Source organism: Schistocerca americana, chromosome X (assembly GCF_021461395.2).
Source record: "Schistocerca americana isolate TAMUIC-IGC-003095 chromosome X, iqSchAmer2.1, whole genome shotgun sequence".
Lineage (NCBI taxonomy): Eukaryota > Metazoa > Arthropoda > Insecta > Orthoptera > Acrididae > Schistocerca > Schistocerca americana.
In genome coordinates this window covers 701,169,369-701,183,118 of record NC_060130.1, presented here as the reverse complement: position 1 = coordinate 701,183,118, position 13,750 = coordinate 701,169,369, and the positions used below count along the sequence as shown (strand labels likewise).

Below are 13,750 nucleotides of genomic sequence, written 5' to 3'. Positions count from 1 at the left end.
AGAGATTCAAGGAAAAATTGCAGGATGATATTGAACACAGTAGACGGGTCAACAAGGCTGGTGACAGCAACATGTCAGAAATGCACGGTCTGTATGCAAGAATTGGTTAAACATTATTATTATTATTATTATTATTATTTTGAAAATTGTTGTTATCATCAATGTTATCACCACCACCACCAATTCATCTTCTTCATGACTCTCACATACCCTCTTTCTTCCCAGTTTATATTTATTCCATCCTCCCCAGCATACAATTTTCCTACATGCCATCATCATTTCTAGCTTGCTTTTCATCACATCACTGGGTCATGTGAGGGGCTGCAACTGATATGCAACAGCTATTGAAATGTGTCTGCTTTTCCATTAGTTAGTCTCTCAAGTTTTTCATAAGTGGTGACTTTCATAATATGTGAATGTTAAATGTGTGTTTCCAGTTTTTCTAACCTGTTAGTGCCGGCCGCAGTGGCCGAGCAGTTCTAGGCGCTTCAGTCTGGAACCGCGTGACTGCTACGGTCGCAGGTTCGAATCCTGCCTAAGGCATGTATGTGTGTGATGTCCTTGGGTTAGTTAGGTTTAAGTAGTTCTAAGTTCTAGGGGACTGATGACCTCAGATGTTAAGTCCCATAGTGCTTAGAGCCATTTGAACCATTACCTGTTAGTGGGTTATAGTTAACTGAAAACTTTTATTTGTAATTAAAAACAAAATATTAAAATATTAATTTGTTTCTGTAGAGCACTGCCAGAATGTTATCGCTGTAATCTGTGTTGGAAGACTACAACTACACTTCTGGTTGGATGGGTTGACACAGTGCGTGTATGTATCATCAGGAAAAGAACTCCTATAGAAATGGTTGCAGGAGACTTTCCAGAATTTGTTGTTGAACCAGGTGATATGTTCTTTAATATTGTAAATATATAGTAATTTCTTGTCGTTTTTACTTACTATTTACATATTTTGTAAGTCGTATTTCACATTTCCCTCATTGATGTATATCGTGCCATAAGCAGTATACCATTGTGTCAGCCACCGGATCATATATTTTCTGTATCCCACAATATCTCCTGAAGGCAACTGTTCCACATCATCAGGTGGTGGCTGTTGAATTTGTAAGCTAGCTCTTTCATAGAGAAATTGTTGTTTCCCACTATCTTATTGATAAGTGAAGTCATCTGTAACTGAATTTATGTCAACATTCCAGACATTTTTACTTTAAGGTGTTTGTATAACATAATTGACTCAGTTGTAAACCATTAATCAAGTTCCCAACAACCACCATGTGTTTACATTTTTGAACTACACCACTTTTGGTTTCTGTACTGTAAGTTGTAGTTTCTAACCTTTGCAACAGGTTGATATATAAACATATTTTCTTAGTGGGCATCTGAGCAATACTGAAAGTTTCTTGAAAGTGTGGAAACACTTAATCATTTTAGTTACAACTTTTTATGATTCTCAGATTGTGATCCTTGAACAATACAAGATGGGTTTTGAATATTAAGTATTATGAGAAAGTACCTATGTTACCATGAAGAGGTAAGTTTCAACCAGATAGGGTACATGTATTTGATCTTTACTGTGATCTAAGAGTTTCCTAAAGGTAGAGTGGTGAAGAATAATAGTTCTGCCTTTTCTTGTAGGCAACTGTAACATGTGCTCTCTTATAATCACTGGAAACGTTCTCTGCTCAAGGGATTGACACTGAATTATTATTAACAATGATGTTAATTCACTTAAAAAGTTCTGGGTATAGTACCTTTTTGGTACTACAGTTAAAATGCTTCATCAGTGTTCCATCAAATGTAATCATAAGCTGTGAGATCAGTAAATAACATATTTTAAAGTAGTGTGTGTAATTTAAGATGTATTCACAATTAATATGCAGCTGATATCTCAATCCTCCCTCATGTTCTTTGTCTAGCTCTTAAAAAAATGTAGCAATAGAAATCTGTAAATGTGAATGATCTGGAAAGTATACTATCATGTTTCTTGAAGAAGTTGCAAATTTCCAAGCTATTTTATTGTATTGTAAGAATACAGCATGCATCTAAAATTATATATTATTCTTAGAAGGCCCGTGTTTTGAATGAATGAAGGGCAATTCTGTGTCATAAGGAAAGCTACAGAAGCATGTTAAACACAAGCACCAAGTGGTATTTTCAAGGTACTGAAGAACTAAATGTTAGTTGCTGTCCATTATAGTCAGAGACTCAGTGTGGTCCAGACACAACTGACATAAAATTCTGTAATTCTAGAAAGTTGAAAAATACAACATCAGGATGACTGAGAAACATCTAAAAGAATGCCACAAAAACAACATAATGCTCATTTCTGTGAACTGATGAACTGTGCCTCCTACCAAATTTCATTCATTTTATGTAAAACTTCTTTTATCTCGCCACAATTTTTTTAGCAATAAGTTGCAGAGTACATTCATATTGCAGACCCTATTCTGCCATATTAGACAAATGAGTTGTTACTTGCTTTTGACATTCTCCTTGGTGAATAGCAATACAGTGAATACAAATTAGAGAGGGAATATTCCTTCTGGTTAGCATTCACTAATGTGTTCCATTCACATTCAGGTAGTTACTATCTTCTTTACACAGCCAGTTTGAATTGCCTTCCCTAAATCTAAAGCACATGATCAGGATGGGTATTTGTGTTCACAATACACGTTAATGTTTTATGCTTGTGGGTTTTGTTCTATCAATGTGTAACAGGTATATAGAACTCTGTTGGCAAACATCTGGATCCTCATAAAGTAGTTTTGCTGAGAGATCTGGTATAAAAAAACCCATGACTTCCAGTGACCTGTCACTGAGAAGTTGCATTTCATTCATTATTTAACTGCATCTTCCTTTGTATCTGTTTATATGAAGTGTGAATTAATGTTTGCAACAAAACGTTTCCACCGATTCATGAAACTTGTGTATGCAGATTGAGTTCTATCTTCCTTTCTCCCCTCCCCCCTTTTCTCTGTAAGCAGTCATACAGGTTGTTTATTTGCAGTTCATGAATGATTCTCCAGAATGAAGTGGAAGACAAGCATAGTAATCTTATAAGAAGTCATTCATGTAAGGATGGCAGTTTCCTGCTAGTACATTTGCAGCTTTACTTGTGCACATACTCCAGAACAATGAAGTTTCAAATGTATTTGATGACTGTTCTGCCTCCTGTAGATCTGTTTGCAAACTATATCTTATGTGATCAGTGACTGAGCCTTTATAATTCACGGAATCTTTACACATTGGTGCCAGTGGACTGTTAAGGCACAGCTTACAAGGAATGAAGGTACTGAGACAAATAAAAACCCACGTGCATTAGTGTGTCAGAAAGTAGGAAAGAAGAGATAAACCTGGGAACACCAGTTCATAAGATAAACTGTCCTCATTAACACTCTGTTTATGTAACTATCCACAGGTCAATACTGCAATTTGTTTATACTGTGAGTAGTTATCATTTTTCATATTGTTTTTTGTATTCCATTGATTGTTCACTATTCATCAGTATTCTGTCGGCAGTCATACATGATCCTCTGTGACCAAAAAAAAAATTAGCTTCAACAGTCAATTTTTGCAATGCCCCATTGCTTTTTGCACCTTTCTACACAGCACTTAATAATTTGCACTGTATCCCTAAATGTCGCCCCCCCCCCCCCTCCCCCGGGGGGGCTCGCATCTCTTTTTGTGGGTATCTGCTTGGCCACCGTGAGAGGCCATGGTCCTTGCAGCACTGCTTTCCTTCTTATACTGCATGTCTATGCTACTACTACTATTCTTTTTTCCCCTGTCTTTCCATTAGATGATCTTCTTGGTGCCGACCGTTCTTGGATTTAGTTTTTGTAGAATTTTACAACTTTTCATTCTTCATTATATGGTCCCCATTGCTGGGATTGACCTGCTGTTTCATTTACAAATTTTACAGAAGCGCAGATCTTTGCATCCTTACTTTCTTTCAAAGATATTATGCCGAAAATCCAGTACGGTAGCTATTCTATTGTGGGGGGATCATGCATGGTGGTAGCCGCTTGAGCGTGCAAGGATTGCACTGTTGGTGCCTGAGCTGGAAACTCCCCCTACATGCCAAGGCATATGTACCTATCCTGGCTGGGGCACGGGGACTCCGGGCAATGATTTATTGGCTACGGCTGGTTGGCACTCATGGAGAGAGCCCTCATTGAGAGTGAGTGGCACCCTTGCAGAAGACAGTCACATGAAGCGAATTCAGCTGTCTTCTGCTGATGGTCACATGGCCTCAGCAGTCTCTTCTAATGGTACAACACAGAGAGAGATACCCCCAAAATGTATGCTTCCCTGGCTACATTGTGGGAGGAACATAAGGCTCAGGGACAAGGGAAAAAATACTCCCCCCAAAACTTAGTTTGTTCTAGGACCAATTGGAATCATTTTTTACTACAAAGTCACTGTTCTTTGTTGAACACCTTAAGAGCAGGTTTGGGGAATTAACAGTGATTTCAAAAAATGGAAAGTGACTCCATTCTGATTAAAACACCCCTCCTTGCTCAGTCATGGGTGCTGCTCACCTGTGGCAAGCTGGGTGACATTCCTGTAACAATAACTCACTATAACAGTCTCAGTGTGGCACAAGGTATCATCTTACACCATGATCTCCTTTTACAGACCTGTGATAGTTGCATGCCAGTTTGGAGTCATGGAGTGTGCATTTTGTCTGTCTTGTCCAGTGGGGACCAAAGAACAATGGAGCCTTCATCTTTGCCTTTGAAAGTGGCTTCTTGCTGAAAAGGTCAATGTGATGGTGTATTGATGCAGTGTGAAGCCATGTGTTCCTCCTCCCATAAACTGCAGGAAGAACCATTGTCCCTGTTCACCAGACTGCACAGGCTTCCAAAGAAAATAAAATGAAAGAATAAAAGACTCATGACCGACTACATATTAAGTGGCCAAGATGGAGTATGATGGTTTGCATCCTTTATGTACGTGATGACAGTTGATATGGCTACGATGACATTGTCCTCTCCAGCAACAGTACCCTCGTTCTTCATGCCTTCTGTGACAGTTTGTCGGGGCTGCTTGACTACACGTGTTTCCCCAGGGGTTGGGCAGCCGCCTCCAACTGCTTCCCCCATACCCACTTTGGGTGCATTGACTCTCCACTGACTGGGGATATTGATTCCCAACTTCCACTGGAAAAGCAACACCCTCTTCTAGCGTTTCCCACCAGTAAATGGTCCACCAGGATGCTCCTCTCCCAGGATTCTGCTAATCTGCACCTGATTCCAGCCATTGGCTGAAGGAGTCCCAAGTTGCAGATCATAGAGTTTTGCATTTCTGCTCTCTTCCTGAAACTAGGGCAGAAAACCCTTGTGGACATTGAAATTATCCAGGGAGAAGAGGGACAAAAATAAGACCTCCAATACAAAGGAGGTTCCAGTGGTCCCCATGCTACCAGACCCCATGTGTTTCGATGACTCTGTACGTGAGGCGGAGTTCCTGGTGGTCCCTGTGGCACCTGATTCTCCACAGAAATGTCTCAGGAAACGATGTGTATTGACGCCATATCCTCACAACCAATGGAAGCAGGTTACCCTGAGGCATGACCTGTCCCTATAGTCTCTTCATGCCTCCATGGTATACTGGCAGCGAGGTCCTCTAGTGGACCTGTAGTGGTTTATTCCATCATCTGGCTTAGCTACAATATCTCTTATGCATTTCCTCTACTTTCTGCGTTGTTCTATAGGAAACTGGGTTCACAGCATTGCAAACCCCTACCTCCTGTGACTGTAGGGTTTATTTTAAGAATATAACTGACTACGACAGAGCGTTGGGTGGAGTTCACCACCTGTAATGTGTATCTCCCTCCTGATGGTGAAATATCTGAGGCCGCATTGTCCACATTCATTTCTAGCTTATTCCAAATTTCCTTATTCTGGATGACTTCAATGCCCACAACTTACTGTGGGGTGGAACTATGATCACTGCCCACAGTAAAGCTGTCGAAAACTTGCTCACAGAGCTCGATCTTTGCCTCTGGAATACTGGTGTTCCCACACAGTTCGGTGTGGCATATAGGTCTTATTCAGCCATTGATCTTTCCATTTGCAGCCCAGGTCTTCTCCCCTCCTTCCACTGGGGAGTCCATGATAGAGTGTCAGTGATCATTTTCTGATCGTCTGGACTCTCCCGCAACATCTCTTTGGGCATCCACCCAGACGGGCTCTCAACACAGCTGACTGAGATGCCTTCACCTGTGTCATCTCCCTTAGCACTCTGCCATATGGAAGTATTAATGCAGCTCTCAGGACCTTAAATGCAACCATCCTATTGACAACTGTCTTAGTGATCCCCTATCCCTCAGGACCTCCCCATTGGAAGACAGTACCTTGATGGACCCCCAAAATCACTGTGGCCGGGGATGGCAGATGTGCTTTCCAATGCCATAAGTGACATCCATTGATGGAGCACCTTACTGCCTCTAAACGCGTACATGCCTGGACCCACCACCTCATAAACTGACAGAAACTAGAATGCTGGGAATGGTTTGTTGCTATCATTGGACTGTGTATCTCTCCCTCAAATGTTTGGACAAAGCTTCAATGTGTTTATGGATGCCAGTCCCCTACAGGTGTACCTAATGTCTCTGTGAATGGTATTGGCTAAATTGGTCCAGACACTGTTGCTAAACATTTTACTTTGCATTATGCTGAAGCCTCTGTGTCTGAGAATTATCAGTCTGCATTTCATATCCTCAAACAGTGGGTGGAGCGAATTCACTTACCTTTCACTACACAGCACCTGGAGACGTACAATGCTCCACACAGTGAGTGGGAATTCCTCAGTGTCCTAGTCCTTCACCGTGACACAGCTCCAGGCACAGGCGCCGACTCCATGGGGCCTGAGGGGGCCCTAGCCCCCTCAAAAATTCATTGGGGGGGGCTTAGCCCCCCCCCCCCCCCAAAAATTTAAGAAATCACAAAATTATGGTGGAATATTTTATTTCCCTTGTTGGATGATAGTATGATAGCTACCTTTTAAAAGACATTCAGTAATGAGTTAAAACAAATAATTATTATGGTAGTAAGCAGGTTAACTGAAAACGAGTGGTGTGAATTGTAAGAGTGTTACAGTGCTGTGGGCACAGTTAGAATTTGTCCTGGTGCGCAAACCTTCGGGTAAAGTCTGGCGCTGGCAGGCCAGTGCTGCGGCTGGAGTGACATCAAAAGGACTGGAGCAGAAGCACCTGGAACCCTCAGTTTCGAAATATTAGTAGTAGTTCAGTACTGTATTACTATATTACTATAGTACTGTATTAGTTATTTTCAAATACTTAAATATTTTTAGGGTGTAAGACCCAATTGAAACCCGCTATTTACGTACTTTTTGACTGAAAGTATTAGGCATAATGCATTAACTTTATTAACTCTATTAAAGCATTAACTTTGAGATATTGTTTTTATTTAATGAACCCTGAGCCTTATTCAATGTAAGCTTAAATTAGCTGTTTCACTTATTAGTCAAAGTGCTATTACTGTGCGACAACAATATTTCATGTTTTATTCTTTTAATGGTAGTTTAGGATTTATTTAAATATAATTTCAGTCTTTTCAGAGCTGTATATTCACTCCTCTGTAACAGTCTACAAGCATGATTATTACTGTAAGTTAAATTACCTTTTTAAGAAAATCCCATGCATTTTTATGTTTCGTTTCTTTTTTCAAAGCCAAAAAAAGCTTGTCGAGTTTCCCAGAATGCCGAGTTATCGAGAGTCCAGTTTTCGGGGTTCTAATGTTGATCACATGACTCTAAAATGCTAAAAAAAACTTTAAAACTCACCATTTTTGTCTAAAATTTAGAAAATTTCCCAGGGCAAGACCCCCAGTATAGCCCCCCCCCCCCCCCCCCCCAATATTTTTTATAAGTTGGCACCCCTGGCTCCAGGTACAGACTGCATCCACAGACAAAGGCTCAAACACCTATCGGTAGATAGCTAGTGGCACGTCCTCGCCATTTTCAAGTGGATCTGAAGCAAGGGTGAGTTCCTGTCTCATTGGTGAGGAAGTGTCATTGTCCCAGTACTGAAACCGGGTAACCACCACCTTGAGATGGACAGCTGTCATCCAGTTAGTCTCGCTAATGTTCTCTGCAAGCTGCTCAAACATATGATGAGCTGGCGGCAGTGTTAGTACCTTGAGTCTTGGAGTCTTCTGGCCCCGTCCTGGGGTGGTTTTTGCCAGGGCCATTCTACTGCTTACAGTTTGGTCCACCTGGAGTCTGGGTGTTTTTGCCCAGTACCAACACCTAATTCTTCTTTAACTTACAAAAGGCTTATGACACCACATGACATCACTACATCCTTGTTACCCTACGTGAGTTTGGTCTCCGGTGCCTGCTCCCAACTTCGTCACACCATATATTCTGGGTTCAAGTCGGTGCTTCCCACATATACAATAGAATGGGGTTGTGCGGGGCTCCTTATTGAGTGTGCCCCTTTTTCTAGTTGCTATCAGTGGTCTAGCTGTGGCTGTAGGTTCTACAGTGTCACCCTTCCTGTATGTTGACAATTTTTGCATTTACTATTGCTCCTCAACTGTGGATGTTGATGAACACCATGTTTGTTCTTGCACTAGCAAGACATTATTAATCGACAGTGACCCTGTGAGTAGTCTTTGAGCTATCAAGCAGTGCTACCGTTGACATCCATCGATTGTGACTATCGAGGATCTCCTTTGTAATTGGTCGACCATCTTTGTATGGACTCAGGTCATGTTGGGATCCCAGGGAATGAACGCACTGAACAGTTGGCCAAGTTGGAATCTGAAGATGGGGGTACTGGAACCGGACCTTCGGTCGACAGTACGCCGTCAATTTTTGGAGGCTTGGAACGTTTATCGGCATGCCCTAGTTTCTCAGAATAAACTGCAAACCATCAAGTGGACCATTGCCAAGTTTCAGTCTTGCCTTTGTGCTCATGGTAGGTTATCTACTGTTCTCTGTTGGCTTCACACTGGTGTTTCGTGGCTGACCCCTGACCACATTCTCCAACATGAAGATCCACAACACTATCAGTGTGGTGCCCATCTGATGGTGGCCCACATCCTACTGAACTACCCTAATTTGACCACCTTACACCAAAATATTAGCTGACGCATTGCCTCTGGTGCTAGCGAATGATGCCAAAACAGCTGATCTGGTTTCCCATTTTACAAATGAAATTGATTTCTACTCCTCAGTGTGACGTAGGTCACATTAGCCTCGTTGGCTGCTTGAGGGATTGGAAGGGTGCCCCATCACCTGCTCCAACCCAGGGGCCCCATGGCTGCCCTTGCACCTCTGCTGTTCCTGATCTATATAAATGACCTGGGTGACAATCTGAGCAGTTCTCTTAGGTTGTTCGCAGATGATGCTGTAATTTACCATCTAGTAAGGTCATCCGAAGACCAGTATCAGTTGCAAAACGATTCAGAAAAGATTGCTGTATCGTGTGGCAGGTGGCAGTTGACACTAAATAATGAAAAGTGTGAGGTGATCCACATGAGTTGCAAAAGAAATCCGTTGGAATTCGATTACTCAATAAATAGTACAATTCTCAAGGCTGTAAATTCAACTAAGTACCTGGGTGTTAAAATTACGAACAACTTCAGTTGGAAAGACCACATAGATAATATTGTGGAGAAGGTGAGCCAAAGGTTGCGTTTCATCGGCAGGACACTTAGGAGATGCAACAAGTCCACTAAAGAGACAGCTTACACTACACTCGTTCGTCCTCTGTTAGAATATTGCTGCGCGGTGTGGGATCCTTACCAGGTGGGATTGACGGAGGACATTGAAAGGGTGCTTATTTATGTATTTGTTGCTACTGGTTTCGTGGTCACAGCACCTTTTTCAAGAACATCTGTTATTGGATCATACAGAATGAAAGAAGGAACACTTCACATTTGCATTAAAATAAATGAGATCAAGATGCATTTTCACTGAGTTTAGTAAATGGTGGACAGCCATCTGGCATAAACAAGTGCCTGACATTGTACTAACAGATTTTTTCATTTATTTCAGTGCTATGCAATGTTGTTCTGCATAAACATCTCACTCTCTGTGCTGTGTAGACCAGGATGTTACACTTTCTAATGTTTTAACCATACCACTTTCCATACTATCCTGTCTTACATTTGGTATAAAGCTTGAGCAGATGATGTACTTTGTAATTTTTTACATGTGCATCAAATAGATGCCTATGGGGTAAATTCTGCTCTGAAAAATGTAGGTTGATAGTCTATTTTATTTCAGTTGTATTATATTGTAATCATTATTCCTTCTTGGCTGTTTTACTGCTTTCAAGTATATCATACCTGTTTCATTCTAATGATGAAGTGTATTGCTATTTGCTTAGCAGATAATGTAGCCACCAGTAAGCTACAGCTTCAATGTCTATTCTTTAGAAATGAGTTAATGTGCTAAATATTTGATATTAAGCATGTGAGTGAGAAAAACTGTAGAAAAAGTTTGAAATTATGCTTAAATTTTGTTGGAAGTCACTAATACTGGATGAATATAGTCTCAGTAACTTTCTCTCCATTTTAAGCAAAAGGAAGTTTTCAGGCATATCAATGTTAATGATGTCGAATCTTCTGAACTATGTGCTGTACAGTGTTATTATTTTGCAGGTGCTTTCAGTGATACATGTATATATTGACTGCAAAGTGTGGTGTGAACATTATGTCTGATGCTGAAGTTTTACTGCATAAACAGTGAAAATGTAATAAATGATAAACGTTTTTTCCTTTCATCATTTTGTGAGGGGTGTTGCTGAGAAAAAGTTTCGTAAAGATTTGAAATTGTGTGTAAAGTTCCTTGGAAATCTCCAAGTGCCCTCCTCCTTAAATATGCAATGAATAAAAGTCCCATTATTTGTGCCCCATCAGTTATACTGCCTCAAGACAAACACACAGTCTCTAACTGCAATACTTGTCCTATCGTGTAAAACATTTAACATAAGATTATGCCCCTTAATGACTAGGTTATGACAATTGTTTAAAATTTTAAATTCAATCAATAAATAGGCAAAATATTGAAAATCAAATTTTGTTTGCCCGGTGGAAGCTTTTAGATAAGCAAATTGCAACTGATTTTGTGTTCTGGATTCTGGGATTATCACTTAGTAATTATCTATTACAAAAAGTAAGGATTACTGTCGTATCGAGCATTACATAAATTAGATTATAACAGCAGTATACTGCTAGTAATTCACAAATAGTTTGCTAACTCAACTTACCATACATTTTATCTAAGCTAAGTAGTTTTTACTTCACATTTTTATTGAAATGAGTCTGTTGACTTTAGTCTTATGTTGTATGCTAATAATTTTCGTCTTTTACAGCCAATTGAGAGACTCATTGGCTGCATTTGGTTTCAGCTCACACAATTCTCTGCTACATATATTTATTTTTGTACCTGATAATGGATTAACAGCCGTAAATCATCTAGTTAAACAATAAATATTTTAGAATATTATGCAAGTGTCACATTTTTTATTCATAATGTAATTTGCCAACATTTGTATCTTTATGCTGAGACTCAATTTTTATTTGTCATTTGTATGCAAGTGTGCTTGATCATGGAGTTTTGATCCAAAAATTAGTAGCATAGAAACAAAAATAAATAAAAAATAATGTCTAGCTGTAGAAATTCTATTTCCAGACAAACACTCATACATAACTCAAAATTTCCATTCAAGATTGTCAAAATATATTGTACAATGATACTATTGAGATGGTTTCCTTCTATTCAGTATATACCATCAGTAGTGCTGAATACATCAATTTCTTGTTACAGTGTCAACTTTCACTACAGAATTTTACATATGTGGAATTGGACCATTAAACAGTAATTTGGTGTTACTGGGATATTCAAAAGAGCCAGATTCTAAAGGCAAAGCACAACGGCCACAATTATATGTAGTGGAACCAGGAACTGATGATTATACTGAAATATGTACAGATAGCCTTTCAATGAGAGGTTACCAGGAGTACAAATGCAATGAGTATCATCTGGGTTAGTATTCATATATATTTTCATTAAATGTATGAATAGTTTATAGAATATTGGATTGAACTGTAACAAAAACAAAAATTCCATCTTCATCACTGATTGCAAATGCACAATCTGGTGCCATAATTTAAAGTAAAATATATGACCATGTGCATAGTTAGTGTATGGATAAGAGACAAAAAATGTGACAATGCTACAGGTCTGCTGTAACCTGGTACAAAGTTCATATTTCAAAATTATGCTTTGTACTGAAATACTGCAACTATGCCCAACTCATTTGTCCCCCCCGCAGGTCCAGGGGTTAGAATAGGCCCGAAGTGTTCCTGCCTGTCGTAAGAGGTGACTAAAAGGAGTCTCCCTCTTTTTGGCCCTATAAGTTCAGGTCCCATTTTATGGTTTGCCCTGCCACTTTCCAAATTCTACAGAAGTGCGAGCCATATGGGGAAGGACGCCTTACATGGTGCATGAGTTATCCATAGCACTCTTAGATTCGATCTCCTGAACCTCTTGTCATAATGACTTCACATCTCCACCTGCAATTCAACTATTCGGGTGAGGACACTTTCTGGGGTATATCATCTTCTTCCTGTCCTCTTTTGCCCCCATGACAAGATTGGATTTCTCTGTGCCCAATATCCAGCATGGTAGCCAGTCCGTTGTGGTGGGGTTATCATGTACCCATTTGGTGGAAGCCCCCTGACAACACAGGGGCGGCACTGCTGATGCCTGAGCAGTAAACTCCCCACGTATGCCAAGGAGTAGATGTCTGTCTTCCTGGGGCATCAGGACTCCCGGCAATGGCCATCATGTCAGGTGGCCTTTGCTGAGGCTGGGTGGTGCCCGTGGGGAGAGCCCCTGATCGGAGTGGGTGGCATCAGGGTGGATGACCCGTGACGAAGTGGACTAAGTCATCTTTCTCTGGGGACCAAATCGCCCCAGAAGTCTCTAAGAAAATAAAGGTTGATTTCATTGCTGACAGATATGCCCCTAAATCGTTCCCCTCCCTTGCAACACCTTGGGAGGAACATAAGGCTTCAAAGTGACAGAATTCATATTCGCCCTGTTACTTGGTGTACAGCAGAACTGATGGGTACTCCTTTCTGGAAACAAAGCCTCTGTATTTTGCTGAGCACATGGAGGATAAGTTCAGGGAACTGACAGCACTGTCCAAAATGCACAATGGGATTGTTTTGATTCAGACGGCATCCCCAACCCGGTCCCAGGCATTACTCGGCTGTGACAGGCTGGGTGATATTCCTGTTTCAGTCACTACCCACAAAAGCCTCAATATGGTCCAGGGAACTATTTTTCATCGCGACCTGCTATTACAGTCCGATGACGAGCTACGTGCCAATTTAGGACAGCAGAGTGTTCATTTCATCCAGTGCATTTATAGGGGACCCAAAGACAATAGGGTTGCCACTGATGGGCTTCATCTTGGCTTTTGAGGGTGATTCGTTACTTGAAAAGGTCAAGGTGATGGTGTACTGATGTGACGTCAAAACCTATGTCCCTCCCCCTATGCGGGGGGAAATTTGGGCACATGTCCTCCCAGTGCCCTTCCAGCGCCACATGTAGAGACTGCGGACATTTGCTGCATCTGAATACTCCATGTGCACCTCCTCCAACCTGTGTGAACTGTGGACAGCATCACTCCCTCTTCTTGCCAGACTGCCTGGTACTCCAAAAGGAGCGCAAAATTATGGAGTACAAGATCCTGGAC

At 40.9% G+C, this 13,750-nt stretch overlaps 1 protein-coding gene across 1 annotated transcript in view; it reads left to right on the top strand.

Annotated features, from left to right (window-relative positions):
* The window catches only part of LOC124555791 (vacuolar protein sorting-associated protein 41 homolog), a 134,952-nt gene that overhangs the window by 44,709 nt on the left and 76,493 nt on the right, over positions 1–13,750 (top strand). The window contains exons 6-7 of the mRNA XM_047129852.1: positions 736–890; positions 11,812–12,030. Of these exons, the coding sequence (XP_046985808.1) occupies positions 736–890; positions 11,812–12,030 (374 nt within the window). The remainder of the gene's footprint in view (positions 1–735; positions 891–11,811; positions 12,031–13,750) is intronic.